The sequence below is a fragment of the Epinephelus lanceolatus genome, chromosome 13, assembly GCF_041903045.1.
Source record: "Epinephelus lanceolatus isolate andai-2023 chromosome 13, ASM4190304v1, whole genome shotgun sequence".
Classification (NCBI taxonomy): domain Eukaryota; kingdom Metazoa; phylum Chordata; class Actinopteri; order Perciformes; family Serranidae; genus Epinephelus; species Epinephelus lanceolatus.
Genome location: NC_135746.1, coordinates 21426316 through 21449107, shown reverse-complemented (window position 1 = coordinate 21449107; position 22792 = coordinate 21426316). Strand labels below are relative to the sequence as shown.

At 42.3% G+C, this 22792-nt stretch overlaps 1 protein-coding gene across 3 annotated transcripts; it reads left to right on the top strand.

Moving 5' to 3' along the window:
- The first annotated feature begins 929 nt into the window (after positions 1-929).
- Positions 930-21215, top strand: mideasa (mitotic deacetylase associated SANT domain protein a). 3 transcript variants are annotated; one of them, XM_078173877.1, is made up of 13 exons: positions 930-1501; positions 1930-3668; positions 7072-7290; positions 10956-11298; positions 11387-11453; positions 11563-11690; positions 16361-16464; positions 16701-16776; positions 16963-17051; positions 18908-19051; positions 19325-19441; positions 19585-19751; positions 20226-21215. In XM_078173877.1, the coding sequence occupies exons 2-13, from the start codon at positions 2187-2189 to the stop codon at positions 20479-20481; spliced, it is 3192 nt and encodes a 1063-aa protein (XP_078030003.1). In that variant the 5' UTR covers positions 930-1501; positions 1930-2186; the 3' UTR covers positions 20482-21215. The 3 variants fall into 3 exon arrangements, with proteins under 3 accessions (XP_078030003.1, XP_033504985.2, XP_033504984.2); XM_033649094.2 differs by having other exon boundaries at positions 11563-11705; XM_033649093.2 differs by having other exon boundaries at positions 932-1501; positions 7075-7290; positions 11563-11705.
- The last annotated feature ends 1577 nt before the right edge of the window (positions 21216-22792 follow it).

Genomic DNA, 22792 nt, shown 5'->3' with positions numbered 1-22792 from the left:
TGTTTATAACTTATTGGTCCTACCTTCCTATTTGCCCTATTGTTTCATATTTATTTTTAAATTGTACATTTTTAATGGTGTATTGTGTTGTGTGTCTGTCTGTACCTGATTTTTGAGAGAAGCCAAAGACAAATGTCCACTGAGGTCGATCGATCAATCGATCAATCTATCTATCTATCTATCTATCTATCTATTTATCTATCTATCTATCTATCTATCATTAAGCAGGTGAACTTTAATTCATGGTTTGCATACAAATTATGAGTTATATTTTTCTCTTGATTCAACCAATAGAGATGTAATAACTACAAGTTAGCATGTGACTACATAAATATCTAAAAAGTATTTAAATGTAAAATATACTTCTAATGATTAAAAAAAAATCCTCATATACATACATAACCACTGTGAACACATAAGCACTGTATTAAAAATGTGTAGTTTATCTGAGTTTTTTTTCCCATATTAGTTTTAGTATTTTTTTTAAATTATAATACAGGGGGTATCTGTCAGAGGTATTTCATTCATAAGCATGTAGACTCAAAAATATGCAGCAACGCCTCATCATGCTTGTTGTGTTGACCAAATGATAGACATTTTCTGTAGCCTGTATTTTTTTATTGTATTATAATTTGTTTTTATCGTAGTCCTACACAGTGTTGTTTCAGATATTTTTTTCTAAATTCTATTTTTTATGTCATTTTTTTCAGTTAAGTAATTTTTTTTCTCACCTTGTTTCAGTTTTTTGTTTATTTTTAGTTGTCTATAATAACTGCAGGGCTGAAGGGCTGCATGTGCCTGACCCCAGTGCTTTACAAACCCTACCTACAGCCCTGCTTTCACCCACAGCAAACTGTTTCCGTGTAACGAGGTGAGTCTCCGCTTTCCGGGCGGCCGCGACAGCGAAACAAACGAACACGGATACAGCGATGGGAGTGGCCAGACAATCGGATTGGATAACAGGATGTGAGTTGAGCTGTTTTGGGGTGAGGCGGTGTGTCCTGGGGTGCACAACTTTCTGCATGTTTGCGCAGTTTCGCAGCGCTTCACACACTCTGGATAAACCGACACGCAGCGCGCGCGGAGCTGCGGGGTTTGTCAGCAACGTGTGCAAATCAGCGGAAATACCAGAGCAGGCCGCTGCACGGCACCGTTTCCACACTCTCACCGTGTCGTGTGTGGTTTACTCGTTGATGCGGGGAGAAAGTTGTGGACATTTTTTTCCCCCAAGTGCACGGTTTGACGGATACTAGTGTGCAACATTGTGCCCACGGCGTTAATGCGCCTCTCCAAGCCTGTCCGGACTTTGGATTATGTCATCGTGGGATTGTAAAGTCGCCTGTTCGCCATATTGTGCGCTGTGAAACTCGAGGGAAAGTTGTCAGAGTTATGACACTCGCTGCGCACAATCCCTTCATGGAGCTGCATGCAGTCGACTTTGATCGAAACCAAAGTGACTCCATGGAGCTGGCCATGGAGAGCTCCGTGCGCCACTGATCAGGTAGATACACCGTGTTTAACTCATGCTCACTAATCTGCCGTGTTGCCCAACTGCTTCTACAGGCGCTTCCTTATTGCTGATTTTAACATAACATCACTGGCTATCGCTCGGGTGATTGCACGAGCCCCTCCGTTTCCTGTATTTCTTGTTATGCCAAATGGCAGCTACACAGTGAGCGCCTCCTTGTTGCTTCTCTTATGGCTTCTACAGCTCCTGTTTGCACGTCCTGTCTTCAAAATATAGGTCTGCTCCTCCTTACAACAACACACACACACTCTCTGACTGATTCTCACTTTACTGACTGGGCTATTTGCTCGTGTAGGCCTCAGTTTCCTCTTTGCTGCAGGCAAGTTAACGGCGAGTGAAAACTTTGTGTGCTTGTCCTCAGAGAAAAAGAAAGTGTCTAACCCCCTCCTTTCTCTTTCAAGGTCTGGTACCGTAAAGAGGATGAGAAGAATGGACAGGAAACCTCAGATTTGATTGTGGAAGGAGGGTTGCGTGCTCCCCACCCTGCACTTTCAGTTGGGATTTATATTTCCTCCCAGATACCTCTGTATACACAATTAAACAAAGAGTTCCTGAGCCACAGGCAGTGAGCAGCACACTACAGAGGCAGTCACAGTTTGCATCCCCCAGAGATTAAGATTGAGAGCTCTGACTCCAACAGTACCTTGTGATATTTACTATGAGTCTTCCTCCTCAAGTTAATACTGACAAGAGCGGCAAGCATCGGGCTGCAGCCATGAAGGAGCCTGTGCAGCATTCAGGGGAGGTGTATTATGGTATGGGACCTCCGGCCTTAGAGTCGAGCCACAGTGACTCTGCAAGCAGCTCTGGTGTTTACAACCATGAGAAAGGGCCCCAGAGTCTACCACACTATCAGCAGGCTGCTCAAGTAAAGTGGATGCACCAGGACTCGGTGCAGCCCCCCGGCTGGTCTCAGGAAGCTCCCGTGCCAGCCTGGGGGCAGAACTTTGGTCCCTACATGGGTGGAGTGAATGTCAGAGGTCAGATGGCGTTCCATAAAGGAGTCCACGAGGGTGTAGCTCTGCCAATGGGGGGAGAGAATCAACTGCCAGGACCTGTTGAGGTTTACAGAGATGTTGCCCAGGCTCAAGCTCAGGGGAGGGGGCTGGAGTGGGAGCAGCATGCTGCGGCTGCAATGCACCAAGCTCAGCTGCAGGCTGCCTATCAGCACGCCCACAAGGGCGTGGAGCTCCAGGGTCAGCCCCACGTGCCCTCTCACACTTTACAGGGGTCCATGCTGCAGCCCTTCCAGACCACATTCAGGCCCAGCAAGCAGCAGTTTTCATCAGGTTATTACTCTGTTTTTCCAGGCAACAAGGGGATGTCGGGCCTGCCGTACGGCGACCAACCTAAATCTCAACAGCAGTTGCTGCACCAGATGCAGCAGCAGCAGCAGCAGCAGCAGCAGCAGCAGCAACAAATGCATCACCATCACCAGCAGCAGCAACAGTTGCAGCAGCACCACCTTCAGTTGCAACAGCACCAACATTTGCAGCAACAGCAGCAGCACCAAATCCAGCAGCATCAAATGCAGCAGCAACAACAGTTGCAGCAAATGCAGCAACAGTATCACCAGCAACAGATACAGGGGCGACAGCAACAAATCCAGCAAATGCAACAACAGCAGCAAGTGCCACAACAATCTGTGCCACAGCAAGAAACGACACCACCACAGGTGCAACCAAAACAGCAACAAACCCAAAACATTGCAACTTTTCAGCCTCCTGAGCCGGGTCCACCTGACGCTGCGACTAAAAAGGAGGATGCCCAGCCAATGGAGCTGCAGCAGAAACCAGAGGCGAAAGTCAGTGACGCATCATCCGCACCTGATCCATGCCCTGAAAAGGTCGCCACAAATCCCGCAGAGCCTTCAGATGCGATGCTAGCTGCCCCTCGGCGCTCGCGGCGCCTTTCCAGAGAAGGCCAGTCCCCACTGGGACCCCCTTCGACAAACATCTGGTCTCAAGCAACCAAAGAGCTTCCAGCACCCCAGAACGGAGTAGCAGGCACCCAGGCTGTGAGAGGAGGGGAAGTGACGACAGGAGGGGTCATCCGCAGGAGGAGGAGGGCGTCTAAGGAGATCAACCTGGAGACTCTGGCCCAGCAGGCGTCAGTGATGGAGCCTGCTAAAATGATCAAGGTTAAAAACACTTATTACACACTGCTGTAGTTAATTGCTTATTTATAGCAATTTTAATGCAAAAATAATTGTTTAAAAGCACTTCACCCACAGATTGACCATTTGTAAATCAGTTTGTAAAGCTGTGTTACCTTTAATTTACAAAGAAAATTTGTTAACGCTTGCACGCCTCCACGGAAAATGGAGAGCATATCGATTGATTGATCGGGGACCACGTTTAACAACAGCAAAACTACATCAAAACAACTGTTACTTCCCAAACACATGCATTTTTGCTAAAAAAATACCGTGGTTTTTGAGTTTATGTTTTACTTTCAGTTTAGTAAACATTAAAGTTTAGTGGAAATGCATGTGTTCAGAAAGTACTGAGCATATGAATGAATAAATGTGACATGTATGACTTGTGTGAGACTTTGTAAATGGATGATTTGACGTAGCATGTTCCCCAGTCAATCAATAAAGCAATATGTTGGTTATTTTCTGTGGAGGCATGCAAAAAACAAAGTTTTCTTGACAAATTCAGGCAAACACAGCATTGCTAATTCATAAACAAATAGTCATTTTGTGGCTGAACTATTCCTTGAGGCCCAGCTTACTTGAGGAACAAAGACGAGGGCTGATCTGTGCACGTAAGAGCAAATTTTCTCATCTGGCAAAGCTGGCGAGCAGCTGCACAAAGAGGAAGAACCCTGTTTCTATGCAGAACTTCCCTATGGTTTACAAAATCATTTTCTTGGGTCTGTTGACTCCTACAGCTGTCGAGCCTCGGCTACAGCAGGCTGTTTAACAAGTGTGCGCAGTCACACCGTGCAGAACAGTGTGAATGTACATGTGCAATGCATGTGATTCTGGTGCGACCTGAAAAACAGCTATTATTGAAGATTGAAGAAACTTTTGGATTTGTGAGATTGCTCTCATTTTTATCGCTGAAGGAAAGATGATACACTTAACCTAGTACAGGGTATGAAATTAACAAAATATTTTGGGGGCAATTTTGGCCCCCACCGTCTAAAAATGGGGGCATTTTCAAAATGTTTGGGGGCCATCAAAAAATTGTAATTATGTTCTAACAATAAGCACATGAAAAGCAAAACCAACTAAGATAGTGTCTTCACTCTTCAGTAGAAACCACTATAAATGAAACAAATAATGGGTTACATAAAGTTATGGTTGCAAAATATCACTCAGATTTCCTATAATTCAACCAGTTTAAATGTGATGATTTAACCATTAATCTACTGATAGCAGTACTAATGTTTCACCACATTACAGTTACTTTTACTGTTAAAAAGGCCAAATTACTATAAATTCCTTAGATGCCATCCTGGAAGTAAGTTAATTTAAAATTTAACATTCATTCTACCTTAATTTTTCATGAATTTGTCATTTTGTAGACACAGATCACCCAAGAAATGGTTAATTTATACTTATGGTACAGCAAAGCCCCCTCCCCTTCTCTGTCAGATTACTCTCACGTAATCAGTGCAATCTTGTTGATTATGTCTGGAAAATGAGTTGTAGACGTGGCGGTAAATTAATTTAATGAAAATAAAATTATACTTTAATGTCAGATGTAATACCGTTAAAAATATAAATACATATAGTTGTTTCGAAAACGGGGGCAATTTTGTTCCCCCGGAACATGGCTTTTGGGGGCATTCTTGAATAAATTGCGGGCCAAATGGCCCATGGCCCTTGCTAATTTCTGACACTGACCTAGTTATTCAGGATTTACGGTGTTTACATGCTACACGGCACACCCACTGGAACCGGCTTCTTGATTTACTCTGTGTCGAATGGACATTGAGCACCAAAAACTTGTTAAACTCCACTTTTCGTCAAGTTTTTTTCTCAGCACAGGGACATTGTAGTACTCTTCCCTCAGGGGGGTTATCAGGCTTGTAGGTTTTTGTGAAGAGTGCACATGCTGGATGAGCAGTTGGAGCAGCTGCATGTCTGCACACCTCCACATTCCTCAGGCTCCTTCCCAGTCATTCAGCAGAGCCAGGGAGGGGCCGGGCTGTCAACCTGCACAGCTACACTCCCACAGTTTACTCCCCAGCACACACACCAAACAGGTTTATATCTCTATTCACAACCCAGAACTGGTGTGTGTGTGGTTAACAAACAGCAGGTGATGAGATTGAAATCTTTTAGGTGGGTCTTACCTTTAAGTATAAATCATAAATCTGATTTACATGTTACTGCAGCTAGCAGAATGTAGGATGGGTGAAAATGCTGACCTTAAATACAAGGGAGACGTGAGCACTCCTCTGGATACAACTTCATGGAAATATGTGGTAATAAAACCACTGTGTTCATCTAATTTAAAAAAAAGAGTGCAATCCTTAAGTTGCATATGAGAGAAACAGCACTGCAGATTTTTTTTTACCAGTTGTATTCAAAATTATTAATGTTCCTCAGTAAATGCAACATTTAAAGTAAAGTGGCCACTAATTAGCTATTCATTCTCAATTATATAATCCATAGTTGAAACAATTTGTCATTTAATCAATCGACAGAAAAGTAAAGAAACAACTTTTATAATTGATTTATTGCTTCAGTCATTAAATAAACCACAATTGCCCCATTATTGCCAATTAATTTGCTGCATTTAAAGTTTTATATCATTTTACACTGAAAGTTTTGGTTAGCAAGACAATTAAGATGTCTTGTCATTCGTGTGATGGCTATCTTTCGTGCTTTTTCTTTAACTTGTGAAAATAATCTTAGATAATTTTGTTAAAATCCATTGATTATCCTCCTGAGACCCTGTGTCCTCATATGAGGTCATCATATTTGGGTTTACTTTATCGTATACTATTCTACTTAATTTAGACCTGTTGTCCTTGTCCATGGACACTGTTTTGTGCCATCTAGTGGTAGTAAGAGTACAGTACACTAATGCATGTAAAAACAAGATGGCCGCCATCTCTGCCAAGTCAGTCTGCAGCCGATCCTGACAGAAAAGTGGACAAGGTCCAAAACCTGATCACATTTAATGTTTGAAAATTGTTTATTTATGATTAATAATGTTTGTAGTTTGATACGGCAACAAATTTGACCATTGTTAGCAACAGTGACAAGCCAAAATGCTTAAGTACGCTTAAGTACTCGTATGAAGACATTGGGACCTTGCTGTCGTGTCATTTGAGGACATTGGGACTTAATCATTGTTGACAACGTTTAGTTTTTTTTTTACTTATCGGGTCCTACTGATCCCAAATAGCTGTGAGAAATTAAAAATACATACCAAAAACAAGTTCAAGTCTCAGGAGGATATATATTTTCATACTGTTGTAGACGATTTGAAAATGAATCTGATTTTCAAACCATATATCTCAATCCCTTTTCCATCCTCCATGTCTTCTCATCTTCCTGCCTCTTTCCTTTGATGCGTCAGCAGGAAGATGGCTCTTCAGGCAGACAGTCCACCATGGTGCCTCTGGTTATCCCGGTGTCTGTACCAGTGCACAGGAGTCAAACAGACCCTCAGGGCGGCTGGGCTCAGGGACGATTCGGCCCAGGTGAGCGGCCCGCGGGACAGTCCGATCGCAAACCGTCAGTCATCGTGGCTCGTCGGCGATCGCTCAGAAATTCCCTAACGGAGAGTTTTGGCCAGGTCAGTATTGTGAGGAGATGACTTTTACGTTGCTTTGATCGTTGGTTTATTGTTGATATCAGTAGACCTAAGGTGACCTTTAACCACATTATCAGCCTCCTACTGCCTTGAGAGGAATAAGTAGATCTGTCACTGAAGTCAAAGTTGAAATACAAGAATTTGAAAATACTCTGATACAAGTAAAAGTCCAGAATTCATAAATTAACTTTTATAAAAGTATGAAAGTATTAGCAGCAAAAGTATCAAAAGTGAAAGTACCTATTGATAGAACATTATTGGAGTATTATTACTGATCCATAAACAAGTGAGCAGAATGTTGTGTGTTTTGTGTGTTGAATCTTGAAGGTATAGTAAGAAATTCTGGGAGATACCCTTATTTGTTTTCTTGTCGAGAGTCAGATGAGTAGTTTGATACCCTCAATTATCTCACAGCTCAAGTGCTGCAGGGATGATGTTCTTTTGTAGGCCACCACAGTAGTTAGCTTCGCCCTGGTTCCCTTGTCAAAAAGCCAACAGGATTTTTCCACTGGATTTGGGATCATTGCAGAAAGTAAACCCTGTGGCGACCATAAGGTTCATGATACCTGCATGTTTTGTTCAGCAAGATAATCTTCACAAATGAACACTACCTTTATGATTTTTTTAAGCGTAAATGCTAACTTTAGGCTATAAACAAACTACACCACAGTCTGAGATTTTAACGTCGCCACCACAGCGAGGTTGTAAAGCTGTGTTCGGCGTGATGACTCTCTGTAGTCTCATTTAGCCACGTGTTAGCAACCGTCTTTTTTAAGACACGGAAAGGCTTCAGAATTTACAAGTCTACAGCCAGGGTATTTACTAATGTACTTTATGTGGTAAAGGAAAACGTGAAAATCTCTTAAGCTTGTATTAACCACAGACCTTACTTTAGGCGTCTTACCAAAAAATCCATGGACTTAGAGACAAGGGCACCAGGGGTGCAAAAATGCTAACTCATTTCCAGGTTTTAGGACTCGATCCTGCAGCACTCTATATGAAGCTACAGTCAGCAGCTGGTTAGCAAGAAGCTAGCTAGCAGTTAGCCTTGTTCTCTCCTGTTTTGTTTGTATAAACCACTGGTTCCCAATTGGTGGGTCACAGGTCCATTCTGAATGGACCTCAAATGACTTGTAAATGTGTTTCTAAAAAAAAAAAACACTTTATTTTTAAGTACAGTGAATTTCCAGCACAGCACAGAGCTTTTATTTTGACCATTTTCTGTTGTAGAGTGAGTTGCTAACAGCTACTTGACAGAGACAGCAAACTAGCTCAATGGCATGGCCAAACCCAAGTATGACACCAAATGTATTACACTGTTTGGACCTTGAACTAATGACTAAGGAGAAATTTGGACCCTGTGGCTGGACCAGTTGGGAACCACTTGTTTAAGTAATATAGTTATGTGCAGGACTATTTCTTGTTTCCAGTCTTTATGCTAAGCTAAGCTAAACTAAGCTAACCGGCTGCTGGCTCCAGTTTCATATTTGCTACTCACACTGCTAACCTTGGTGAAGAAGTGCTTGTTGAAGCCACCAATTTGTAATAACCTGTCTAGGGATGACGTAAAGTACAAGTATCCCTAAATTTTACTCAAGGACATGACGTTGTAATTGTGTTCCTACCCTCTGATTGTCAGTGTGTACATGTCACAGTGAAGCTTATACAAAAGTCATGGTTTTAGATGGATATTTAGACTCAGCCTCATGTAAAGTAACTTCTTCTAGACCCCATAGAGATGCAGGTCTGTGATGAACTGACCAGCTTCAAAGTTCAAGTTCTCATTAGTACGAGGAGCCCGCTTTTTAATCTGATTCCAGATTTTAGTCCGGGAAACATCCACTGGAACCAATCTGCCATGTTTATGGAGCGGGTTAGACGATAACATGACTCATTAATGCTCCAAAACAGCTGTTTTAAACTGGCTGTGTAGGTTTACAGTGCAGTCTGATTCAGCCAGTACACAATGTACTGCTTGTGTACAAAAAAATCTTTTTTTTTGAGCTTATTCTGAAAATGACCATATTTCTACTCTAAGCTGTTTACACGGCTGATAGAAATAAATATTCTCATTTACATGCAGCTCCGAATAACGTCCCCTAACATGATGTTTATCACATCAAAATATGGAAAAGTGGAACAACTGGAGCTGTTTGTGTCATTTTGGTTTTTTGTGTCAAAACAGGAGGTTTTTTTTGTACTCGTTCAGCTGTGTGAGCACAGCCTCCCTCTTTGATTCCTTTAACCCCCAACTGTTGGCGTGTTGGTTTGCGTTCAGTGCGTCCATGACAACGTGCAGAGCTAACCGTAAACAGGCCAGAGGCCATGTGTCACATACTGTGGTAAAAAGCCCAATTGAGATGCATATTTCAAATGTGCTGTATACATGTCCAAAGAATGCTCCTAACATAAGATATACTGTAGAGTAATACTGGCATATCCCACATGTGTTAAGGGGAAAATAGTACATTCGGAGTCAAGCCTAATTGGGAGTATCCAAACTAAATATGCTGTTTACATGTTCCCTATCAAATTCAGAATATTGTCATATTTAGAATGATAGTAGAATACTAGTGTACATGTAAACATATGTGTCCATTTTTGAAAATCACCAGTAAGTGGTGCTTTGGTCCAGTCAGATGTGGGGATAAGTAAGTATGTGAAGAAGTTCGCCTGTTAATTTTCTGTCTGGTAAAATTCCTGGTTGATTTGGCGACAGCAACACTTGAGCTGCTGTCATGTCACACATAAGCCAGAGGAACAAGAGAACTTAAGTTGTCTTAATAAAGAAGTTAGTCAGTAATATTTGCAACTGCCATCCCGTTACATGACATGCATGGAGTGGGTAGTTTCCCACACAACAACTGTGCTTAGCAGCCTTTCACCTGCAGCTCTTCTTCAGGTGTCTTCAGGTCTTTTATTACTTGCAGCAATATTTAACCCTTTGAAACCTGGTTGCAGATGCCTTTCACAAGTATTTAAACCTTTGAACCATGAGCAAATTGGTGCATTTTCTTTCCAAAAAAAAGGCATTGAGCAACTTGGTAAGAAATGCCCCACAAATCGCGAAAAAATTAAATAAACTAGATTTAGAAAATAACACAAAAAAAGAAAAAATCAAGGATAAAACTATGTTTATAATAATTATTACTACTACATTTTAAAATTGTTATTATAAATTAATTGATTTAATCAATATTATTATTATTTTTTTTCCAATTTTCTTGTTTTTATTCTTATTTGTTTTGTTGCCAATTTTCTTGTTTTTGATTTTTTTCTCATAAATTTTCTTGTTTTTGATTTTTTTTTTCTGTTTTTGTTGCTAATTTTCTTGTTTTTAATAATTTTCTCTTTTTACGAATTTCTTGCTAATTTTTTGGGTCATTTCTTCTTTAATTGCTCATTGCGTTCTTCCCATGTTTTAAAAAGTAATTAAGTCAATTTGCTCAGGTTTTGAAGGGTTAAAACTCATCTGCTGTCAAAAAATGCAGAACGGTTTCCATTGAACAGGCAGGTAGAACCCTATAATCGATATAAATTGGTTATGGGAAAATAAATGACAGCAGACACACCTACATGCTCAGTTACAGCTGAATAATATGACTTTTAATCAAAGAAAAGTATCAAACCTTCAATGTTCTGTCCAGGACGGGGAAAACGATCCAGGGCCTGATGAGGATGGAAAATCCAAATTCAAGCGCCGACCTCGTCCCCAGCCTCTCATCATCCCTCCACACAAACCATCCACCTTCATCCCACCATCCCTCTACTCCAACATCACCGCCTACCAGAGCAACCTGCGCTCTCCAGTCCGCCTGCCGGACAACCCCCTCACCCTGCCCCCGTACACGCCACCACCAATCCTGTCTCCTGTGCGCGAGGGCTCGGGTCTCTACTTCTCCACCTTCCTGACCAACATCGCCGTAAGCAACCAGATCCTGCCGCCACCGCCTACACCCAAATCTGCGACACGCAGCCTGTTGCGCTCCAGTAAGTCTCAGCTGTATGATCTCAGACAAATTTTACTCATTAGGTGTTCTCAGATAGTGGCTAAAAGGACGTTTCTTTGTATTTGCAGCGAGTTCAGAAATCACACCTCCTGTTCTGCCCTTGATCACTGACGCCACACCTGCGAGCCTTGAACCGTAAGTACAACCGCCCCTACAGAACTCTGACGTTCTCAATACCTGGCCCAAAAAAAGACGTCTTTATCAGAAATGTACTTCAATGTACTTTTTTCCCCCTCTTGTTCAGACGTATCAACATCGGGCTGAAGTACCAGGCAGAAATTCCAGAGATGCAGGATCAACCTTGCTCCCAGTTGGACCAGCACAAGGCTGACCTGGTTTGGCTCCCTATAGATGACTCCAACCTCAAACACGGTGACCAAGAGAGCAGTTAGTATCTGCACTGATTGTTGTTATTCTTTTCTTTGTGTGAACTTTTTTTTTCCTCGCCAACCGTTCATCCAATTGACTTCACACTTGAAGTGCCAAAAACTGCAGTTCTTTGAACGGCCACTTGAGGCTGACTCCAGAAGCCAGTCAGTCTCCATAGACCACCATGTTAAAATGCCAAACTTTACAGCAGAAATAAACATGTTTACGGCCTGGTACAATCACGGTTTTGGTCTCTATAGCTAATTCCTCCTTCATAACAATTGTACAGGGGTGAATCTTCATATAACTCACCTGTTTACATTTCATTAAGGCTTAAAGTTAGGCATGATAAGGGCTGTCAATCGTGTTATCAGCTTCTCAGTCAGATCCAGTCCTCGCCCCTCCACAGCGCCAGCCTCTTGCCCAGATATGGTCACTTCTGGCTCTACAAAACCAAGATAGCAACGGCCAAAATGCCAAACTTGACACTTGACAGCTAGAGTCAATAAACCAGTGGGTGACGTCACGTAAGCTATCTCCATTATTTTTACAGTCTGTGCTGAGGACCCAGGGAAGTGCAGTGTTAAGCACGAGCTCTTGCTTGCTCTAACGTCACAGTACATGAAACAAGGGATGAGGAAAGAGAGATACTAGTAGTGAAATACTCAGTCATGAGCCTGTAGTGACTGAGCAACCCTCACCTGCTGGCTGCTCTCATAGGAAGAGTCCTTCTTGTCGTCTCCATCCGTCTCTCCTTGAGTCAACTTTGACTGCTGTGAACTCAAACATTTCAGCACCAGCTACGTGACTTCCAAAATGAACACTTTAGTCCCCCAAAATAGTCGGGCTTTGACTTAATTGTAGCCTTAAAATGTTAGTGTGAGCTTTCTAGGGGACTCAACTATTACCCTTTTTCCATTGTCACTCTTGGCCACGTCGAGAAAAGCCAGTGGTGTTTCCATCGTCAGTTTAGACGCACTGTGCCATGCCAAGCCGCGCCAGAGATAGACATTCTCCAGAGTAGGTCCAAAAGCCGGACGCGCCCACCCTCAAGCAGGTAGTAGTGATGTCTTGCCGGCCGCAGCCGACCCCCGATGACTCTTGTTCGCCCCCAAAATAAGCGTGTGTGTGTTGCGCGACTCTACTCACCTCTGTCTGCAGGAGACCACACAGAAAGGCGTTTGTAGTTTAGTTTCTCGCCTGCGTCCTGTTTTTACTTTAGATATCTGTTTTTATTTCATGTTTCATGTTCGCTATCAGCCGTATTACAAGTTGTGTGAGGCTCCTGTTCCTAAACCCAACATTTCCTTATTTTGGTGCTTCACAATAAAAGTTTTTACACATCAAAATAATAGAAAACTTTTATTGTGAAGAATCTATAGGAAATTAAATGTGTTATTACTGAATTAGCAGCACTTTGTTAGCAGCTTTTCTTCAATTAAGACAAGTCTAATAATACAGCAGGGAGGAAGAGTAAGATCAGAAACAGCCACAGTGAGATGTTGATGAAGAGCTGCAGACAACAGGCTCTTACTGCACAGCCTTTGACTGTAGAAAAGGGGCATACAGTACAGGCCAAAAGTTTGGACACACCTTCTCATTCAATGCGTTTTCTTTATTTTCATGACTATTTACATTGTAGATTCTCACTGAAGGCATCAAAACTATGAATGAACACATGTGGAGTTATGTACTTAACAAAAAAAGGTGAAATAACTGAAAACATGTTTTATATTCTAGTTTCTTCAAAATAGCCACCCTTTGCTCTGATTACTGCTTTGCACACTCTTGGCATTCTCTCCATGAGCTTCAAGAGGTAGTCACCTGAAATGGTTTTCCAACAGTCTTGAAGGAGTTCCCAGAGGTGTTTAGCACTTGTTGGCCCCTTTGCCTTCACTCTGCGGTCCAGCTCACCCCAAACCATCTGGATTGGGTTCAGGTCCGGTGACTGTGGAGGCCAGGTCATCTGCCGCAGCACTCCATCACTCTCCTTCTTGGTCAAATAGCCCTTACACAGCCTGGAGGTGTGTTTGGGGTCATTGTCCTGTTGAAAAATAAATGATCGTCCAACTAAACGCAAACCGGATGGGATGGCATGTCGCTGCAGGATGCTGTGGTAGCCATGCTGGTACAGTGTGCCTTCAATTTTGAATAAATCCCCAACAGTGTCACCAGCAAAACACCCCCACACCATCACACCTCCTCCTCCATGCTTCACAGCGGGAACCAGGCATGTGGAATCCACCCGTTCACCTTTTCTGCGTCTCACAAAGACACGGCGGTTGGAACCAAAGATCTCAAATTTGGACTCATCAGACCAAAGCACAGATTTCCACTGGTCTAATGTCCATTCCTTGTGTTTCTTGGCCCAAACAAATCTCTTCTGCTTGTTGCCTCTCCTTAGCAGTGGTTTCCTAGCAGCTATTTGACCATGAAGGCCTGATTGGCGCAGTCTCCTCTTAACAGTTGTTCTAGAGATGGGTCTGCTGCTAGAACTCTGTGTGGCATTCATCTGGTCTCTGATCTGAGCTGCTGTTAACTTGTGATTTCTGAGGCTGGTGACTCGGATGAACTTATCCTCAGAAGCAGAGGTGACTCTTGGTCTTCCTTTCCTGGGTCGGTCCTCATGTGTGCCAGTTTCGTTGTAGCGCTTGATGGTTTTTGCGACTCCACTTGGGGACACATTTAAAGTTTTTGCAATTTTCCGGACTGACTGACCTTCATTTCTTAAAGTAATGATGGCCACTCGTTTTTCTTTAGTTAGCTGATTGGTTCTTGCCATAATATGAATTTTAACAGTTGTCCAATAGGGCTGTCGGCTGTGTATTAACCTGACTTCTGCACAACACAACTGATGGTCCCAACCCCATTGATAAAGCAAGAAATTCCACTAATTAACCCTGATAAGGCACACCTGTGAAGTGGAAACCATTTCAGGTGACTACCTCTTGAAGCTCATGGAGAGAATGCCAAGAGTGTGCAAAGCAGTAATCAGAGCAAAGGGTGGCTATTTTGAAGAAACTAGAATATAAAACATGTTTTCAGTTATTTCACCTTTTTTTTGTTAAGTACATAACTCCACATGTGTTCATTCATAGTTTTGATGCCTTCAGTGAGAATCTACAATGTAAATAGTCATGAAAATAAAGAAAACGCATTGAATGAGAAGGTGTGTCCAAACTTTTGGCCTGTACTGTACGTAAGTCTATTTTTCAGGACCCAAGGAAGCACAGTGTCGATTTTGAAGTTGTTTGTATGAGCGGTTCTTGAGCTGCACGCAGCATTACCAGAGGCCGAGCAGTCAGTCCGTTCTGAGCATGCACATACACTGCCTGGCCAAAAAAAAAGTCACCACCAAAAAAAAAGGTCATACGCTCTAATATTTCATTGGGCCGCCTTTAGCTTTGATTACGGCACGCATTCGCTGTGGCATTGTTTCGATAAGCTTCTGCTATGTCACAAGATTTATTTCCATCCAGTGTTGCATTAATTTTTCACCAAGATCTTGCATTGATGATGGTAGAGTCTGACCGCTGCGCAAAGCCTTCTCCAGCACATCCCAAAGATTCTCAATGGGGTTAAGGTCTGGACTCTGTGGTGGCCAATCCATGTGTGAAAATGATGTCTCATGCTCCCTGAACCAGTCTTTCACAATTTGAGCCCGATGAATCCTGGCATTGTCATCTTGGAATATGCCCGTGCCACCAGGGAAGAAAAAATCCATTGATGGAATAACCTGGTCATTCAGTATATTCAGGTAGTCAGCTGACCTCATTCTTTGAGCACATACTGTTGCTGAACCTAGACCTGACCAACTGCAGCAACCCCAGATCATAACACTGCCCCCACAGGCTTGTACAGTAGGCACTAGGCATGATGGGTGCATCACTTCATCTGCCTCTCTTCTTACCCTGATGCGCCCATCACTCTGGAACAGGGTAAATCTGGACTCATCAGACCACATGACCTTCTTCCATTGCCCCAGAATCCAATCTTTATGCTCCCTAGCAAATTGAAGCCTTTTTTTCTGGTTAGCCTCACTGATTAGTTGTTTTCTTAAGGCTACACAGCTGTTCAGTCCCAATCCCTTGAGTTCCCTTTGCATTGTGCGTGTGGAAATGCTCTTACTTTCACTATTAAACATAGCCCTGAGTTCTACTGTTGTTTTTCTTCGATTTGATCTCACCAAACGTTTAAGTGATCGCCGATCACGATCACTGAGGATTTTTTTCCGGCCACATTTCTTCCTCGAAGACGATGGGTCCCCACTATCCTTCCAGTTTTTAATAATGCGTTGGACAGTTCTTAACCCAATTTTAGTAGTTTCTGCAATCTCCTTAGATGTTTTCTCTGCTTGATGCATGCCAATGATTTGACCCTTCTCAAACAGACTAACATCTTTTCCACGACCACGGGATGTGTCTTTCGACATGGTTGTTTAGGAAATGAGAAGCAACTCATTGCACCAGTTGGGGTTAAATAACTTGTTGCCAGCTGAAAGATAATCACCCATGCAGTAATTATCCAATAGGAGGCTTGTACCTATTTGCTTAGTTAAATCCAGGTGGCGACTTTTTTTTTGGCCAGGCAGTGTATTAAACGGTCACTGCACAGGTCCACACTAATTCTTTCAAAGTGTCGTCATTTTCTCTCTCTCTCTTTTTTTTCTATAGTGGAGGATTTGATGAGCATGGCGTGTTGCAGTGTGCTCCAGGGCGGAGGAACCAACCAGGAGCTGGTTTTACACTGTTTACATGAATGTGGAGGTGATTTCCTTGTGAGTATAGTGACTCATAGTAACTCACTCAAATTACTAGATTTCAGTCAGCAGAACAACTTTTTAATGAAATCAAAATCCTAAAAAATGACACCAGCAGATCTTTTTTATGCAACTTTGCACTTGTTAGCGTCAGGATTGTTTTACAGTGTTGTGCAGCTGAAGCACTCAAATGAGGAACAGAGACCCTGTTAAAGAACAATGTGCCAACTGTGATAAATCTCGTTGCTTTTAAGGAAACTCTGGGACGTTTGATGCTTCAGGACCCAGTTTTCCCCAAAGGTCATCACCTGGCAGGTTATCACTACTCAGGTGAGCTGTGACATCACAGGAAAATACAAGCTGTTTGACATAAATCACTTCAGTCGACTCTCATGGTTTCCCTTCGTCTCTTCATCTTCCCCCTTCTGTCTCTGATTTCCTAACCTCTCTTTAAACGTTTCCTCATTCTCTCTTGTGAGCACACATTGAACTGCACTGCGTCTGATTTACAAACAGGCTCCGACTGCTGGACTGCAGAAGAGAAGCGCTACTTCAACAAGGGGATCTCTGCCTACAGGAAGGACTTCTTTATGGTGCAGAAATTGGTACGCTCGTTAGTTTTACCCTGCAGCGTGGACGATGATGAATCAGTGTAAATGAATCTGAAATACATTTAAATATGATTAAATGTGCTCTGTGTTGCATGACAACACCTATAAATCATCGGCACAATAATTATGAGGTATTAGTATAATTGCTTTAAACAAACAAGATGGTCAGAGTACAGACTTGCAGTTGTTACTCTCCAGTGCATGGATTTGACAATATGAGGCCAAATTCTGATGTAATGGAAAATCCTTTTGTTAAAACTAAACAAGCTCCAAACATGCAAAAAATTAGACTATACAAACAATATTCTTTCTGTGACAGGAAGTAACTGAACTGGATTTATGGGAAATGTGGTCTTCATTTTGAGAAACAGTAACAGCAACAATACCACTGGCATGAGGCCAAGCTGCCTCTCATCTTAACGTAGGGATGGAAGTTGAAAAGATTTTATTGATACCATTGGTGTTACTGAATCTGCTTATCGGTCTGATTCTTGATCAGCTCTGTGTGTGTGTGTGTGGGGGGGGGGGGGGTTCATCAGTGCAACCATGACACTCTTGAGCTGGCTGAAGTCCAAGGCTGCTTTCCCACCTGCCCAGTTTGGTTCGGTTCAATTGAACTCAAGTTCGTTTGCCCCCTAAGTGCTGTTCATTTGGGCAGGTGTGAACACAGCAATCGCACTCGGGTGCGCACATTGTCAAGACCGAGACCTTTAAGAGGTGGTCTCAGTCTGGTTACAAAGGAACTTCGGTGCGGTTCGTTTGTGGTGAGAACGTGTTCCGACCTTGATCTAAACCAGCTGCAGTCACATGACACATTGTTTGGGTTAAACATGAGCATGTTACAGTCCTGGAGGATTATTAATGTGCACCTCCTCCTGTACTGCCTTAATATGCACATTCAGCACATCCAATGCATCAAAACATTGTTTTCTAGTTGGAGCCGCGCCTCATTTTCAAACTGTATGGTTTGACTAAAATGAACAATGACAGCAATATAGTCCACGATGAGCAGCGCTGAAATCAACCTGTGTAGTTGTCCCTCCATTGTGACATTAGAAAGTGTCACACTTATCCTGCAAGTGTACTCTTCTTTAACGTTTTGTTTACTTCCTGGACTTTTCCCACATGGAAATTCTGACCAATCAAGAGCAGCTTTCTCATGCAAGACATTTGATCTGGTCTGGTTATAAATGCTGCCGTGAGAACACGAACCAACTCTAAGCAATTATGCAAATTTGTAACAAAACTAGTCCCTGATTGGGACCAAAGCAAGACAACTCTAGGTCTGAAAGCACCCTGTGAGCTTGCTGTAGCAACCGTCTGTCGTCATCTAAATTGGATGACATTTGTGTTCATTTAGGGTTTCCCAGTCAAAAAATTCTGCTAAACCTGCCTGCATGGCGCTCAGTTATCATAACAGGATATTTACTCTTGGTAACGGATGTGCTGCTTGGTTGGGAAGCACTGGCGCTCAAGTGTTAAATGTCATCCCTGGAATTTAAGCTCATGTTGCATAGAGAGATGTTTCCACCCTTACTTAGAATAATGATTGTACAGACAGCAGCATTGTTGTCAACTTTCGTTTCCAGCTGTGTAGATGCATGTTTGAAGGGAATTCATAAGCCTAAGAATCTGATTGGGGATGGTAATGGCCCCCTGCAGCAACCCCTAGAAAGCAGCTAAAGCTCCATCCCTAATGATATGCACATAAATGACTGTTTGTTTTGTTTGTCATCACTATATTGATGCTACAAATGCAAATTGCAAGATGCGCACAGTCGTATCACAGTGGAAAAGGTTCATTAATTTATAAGAAATTGTGCATGTGTATGTTGGACTGATTTTTAAAGGTGCGGACCAAGACTGTGGCTCAGTGTGTGGAGTTTTACTACACGTACAAGAAACAGGTGAAGGTCGGTCGCAACGGGATTTTAACCTTCGGCCCTCCAGACTCACCCGTGGAGAAGCACACGGAGGCTGTGGTGGACATTAAGGTAGGGTGAAGTCAACTTGGAGTGATGTGTGGGAATGCAACAAAATGATCACTAGAAACTAATTCTTCATCTTTTATTTTTAAATGAAAGTAGGTTGTCTTTAACCATTCAGCACTGAGTGTTACAGGATGTGTGTGCCAAACTGTGTTTCCGTAGACTGAGGTTACGAGAAAGATGTGATCATTTCATGTTTTTAAGCCTTTAAGGAGTTTAAGTTCGCATTTTAAAGGTTTGTTTTAATATTTTGTGCAATTACTTTGATTCATCGCACAGAGTTCACAGCAGTCCAAGTTGACTCAAGGAGAGACGGACGGAGACGAGAAGAAGGACCCTTCCTACGAGAGCAGCCAGCAGGCCAGGGTTGCTCGGTCACTACAGGCTCATGACTATGTAAGTATTTCACTATGTATTATAGGATCTGCGAGGCAGTTCGACTAAAAGACCACACTTTCTATTAACCCAATCAGGTTTAATAAAAGTCAATGCGAGTCAAAAACAGTCAAACTAACATCTACTTACTTTTGGACCTCCAGGCAGGGCCAGTGTTGGTGATCAAAGAGCCAGACGCTGTGAATAAGGAGGCTCACCACCCGTCAGTACCCCACAGGCAACGAGGCGAGCCTGCAGCAAAGAAGAGCAGAGCACCAGCGAAGCCCCCACCAGATCCTGATGCAATATTTCCATGCAAGAAGTGTGGCAGGTACGTCTTCTTTTATAACTTGTGATGTGACATCTTGATTTTGCACTAAATGGTCAATTCTGATTTTTGCTCACCCAGTGTTGCAGTCTCATTAGTGTTGGTGAGATTTGCAGCTGCAGTGACTTGTCAGTGTGTCGGTTGCAGTGAAAGCAGCTCAAGTGGTTTGCCTCGTCATGTTGATCTTCAAAAATATTGAAAGATTTCAATTGTAGATAAAACTGGAAATTATAAGTTAGACAATTAATCAGATAAAATATATGAAATAATCTGCTCTGTTTGTTTTGATCGACAAAAAAGACTTTGTGATGAAAAGTGTCATGAAATAAAATGGAGAAACAGTGTTGCAAAGAAAGACATTTTGAAACGAGAGCTTTTTTCATATTCAGCGCACTTCCTCGCAGTAGCTCAGTCAACTTTGTAGTCTTTCCAAACAGCTGCTGTTTCATGTAACGTCGTTTTCTTCCTGTACAATAGGGTGTTTTACAAAGTGAAGAGTCGCAGCGCTCACATGAAGAGTCATGCGGAGCAAGAGAAGAAGGCTGCGGCGCTGCGTCAGAAAGAGGAGGAGGAGCAGGCGGCAGCTGAACTTCGGGCCAGGAAGGCGGTGGCGGCGGCGGCAGCGGCGGCAAATCAGAGAGGAGATGGGAACGGAGAGACGGAGCAGGCAGAGCTCAGCAGCCAGGAAGACTCAACTGAGGGAGAGGATGATGATGACGAAGACTGGCACTGAGAGACAAAAAAAACAGGAGAGGAGAGAGTGAGAGGATGGATTGATGGGTACAAAGAGGGTAGAGATGGAGGTGGAACCAGAGGCATGAAAAAAAGACGTCTTGCCTCACGGAGAGCAGAAGAGAAATCTTCCTGTTAATCTTCACACTCCTTTCCCGGCTGGCACCATGTGACCGTTATCCATCAGCCAGCCAGTCACACTCCACACCTTCACACATTTTGTATCTTTTAAATATTGAGAGGAAGTTTATTTTTTGTAAATGCACTTATCCCCTATGCTTCTGCTTTTGCCAATATTGCCTTTTTATATCCTTTTATTTAATTGAATATATGTCAAAACATCATACATCTTCACTGCGTGGACTTCATGGTTATATGAAATTTCGTAAGATAATCGGGATGCCTGTTTAGCAATAAAACATCAAGATCAAAGCAATCTTTCACTTTACAGCAGCAGCCCTTTTAAATAAAGATAGAGCTTTAGAGTATTTATCTTTTTGGTAGGAAAATACTGTGCTGAACTTTGCAGATATCCACCAGATTTTTTAGGTTGGTTGCACACTTATTTTTTACAACTAAGGGACCTTTGAAATTAATATGTACAAAAAAGTATATATGAGATGGCCATATATTTATGATACTGCATTTTTGCAATGATTTTGGTAATATAAAAACTAATCATGTCAGCTGCAACAAGACTTGTGAATTGAAAAGTTTATTAAAATCTCTACTGTTCAGAGAAGTGTGTCTTTTTTTATTTGGTCACAAAATGGTCAATATGTAATTTACATAACCATATCACCAGGGGACTGGTCCAATATGATTATAATAATAATCTTTATTTATAAAGCACTTTTAAAAACAGTTTCAAAGTGCTTTGAATGTGAATAAGGAAACAGATAAGACATGAAAACAACTTTTAAAAGAATTGATAAAAACACCTCTGTGTGTAAAAACTGAGGAAATAAAAGAGTCTAAATGAACTTAAAAGGCTCTCAGATAAAAGTATGTTTTAAGAAATTATGAGATCCTTGACTCGGCTGTACGGATTTCATCGGGCAGACTGTTCCAGAGCCTCGGGGCCCTGACAGCAAATGCTCTGTCCACTTTAGTTTTCAGCCAGGTCTCTGGAACAGATGAAGACCTCTGCCCAAGGATCTCAAAATACGTCTTAGCATGTACGGCACTAAGAGGTGGGAGATATAGCTGGGAGAGAGACCATGAAGAGCCTTAAAAGGAATCAGTAGAATCCTAACATCCATTCTAAAATATACTGGGAGCCAGTGTAAAGAGGCTAAAACTGGAGTGACAGGATCACATCCCTTCGCTCTGATTAAAAGCCTGTTAGCTGAATTCTGAACAGTCTGGAGTCGATTAATAGATTTTTGATTCAGGCAAGAAAAGAAGCTGTTGCAGTAATCCAGGTGTGAAGAGATGAAAGCGTAAAATTGTCTTTGTGTCTTTAAGTTGAAATGGATTGTATTTTTGAAATATTTCTAAGATGATGAAAACATGATTGCACAGGCTTTGCGACATGCTGCTTAAACCAGAGTTCAAGATTTCTTGCAACAGGTTTGATAATATCCAATAGGGGACCAGCCAAAGGTAGAATTCCGTGAGTAGCATTCTGCGGCCAAAATGACAACAATCTCTGTTTTGTCCGAGTTCAGTTGAAGAAACCATTTTGACATCCAGCTTTTTTAACATCAGTCAGGCAGTCACTGAGTGAACTGTGGATCTGACAGGCAGCTCATCTGTGTATCGTCAGCATAAAAATGAAAAGAGACACCATGTTTCTTAATAATGTGTCCAAGGGGAAGCGTGCACAGGGAAAATAAAACTGGTCCCAGGACTGACTCCTGAGGCACACCATGCTAGAGAATACATAAGCTCAATGATTGGATGTGCCACAATTTTTGTCGATTAAACAAAGACAAAACTGAGGATAGTTTTTGGAGGCAATGAGGAATGATTAAAAGTCAGCACTCAGCTTCAGTTGACAATGCTAAAAATTACAGACCAAGCCAGAACTCTGGTGTAGTCATGGACTCAGACCTGAATCTCAACAGTCATATTAAGATGATCACAAAGTCAGCCGACTGTCATGTTTAGACAGTCGGCTGACTTTGTGATCGTATTAATGTGACTGTTGAGTATATTGAGGATAAAAGGACTGATGTCTTGGCAGAATTTGGATAAACTTGTCCATGCATTTATCTCCAGTAGACTCGACGACTGTAACAGTGTCTTTACAGGTCAATGAGACATCTGCAGATGATTCAGAACGCTCCTGCTCAAGTCTTTACTAAGAC

Excerpts from the sequence above, each read along its gene's own strand:
- mideasa (XM_033649094.2), top strand. The coding sequence starts at position 2,187 with ATGAGTCTTCCTCCTCAAGTTAATACTGACAAGAGCGGCAAGCATCGG. Across the intron at positions 7,291-10,955 it reads TAACGGAGAGTTTTGGCCAG|GACGGGGAAAACGATCCAGG; the intron begins GTCAGTATTGTG and ends TGTTCTGTCCAG. Across the intron at positions 11,299-11,386 it reads ACGCAGCCTGTTGCGCTCCA|CGAGTTCAGAAATCACACCT; the intron begins GTAAGTCTCAGC and ends TTGTATTTGCAG.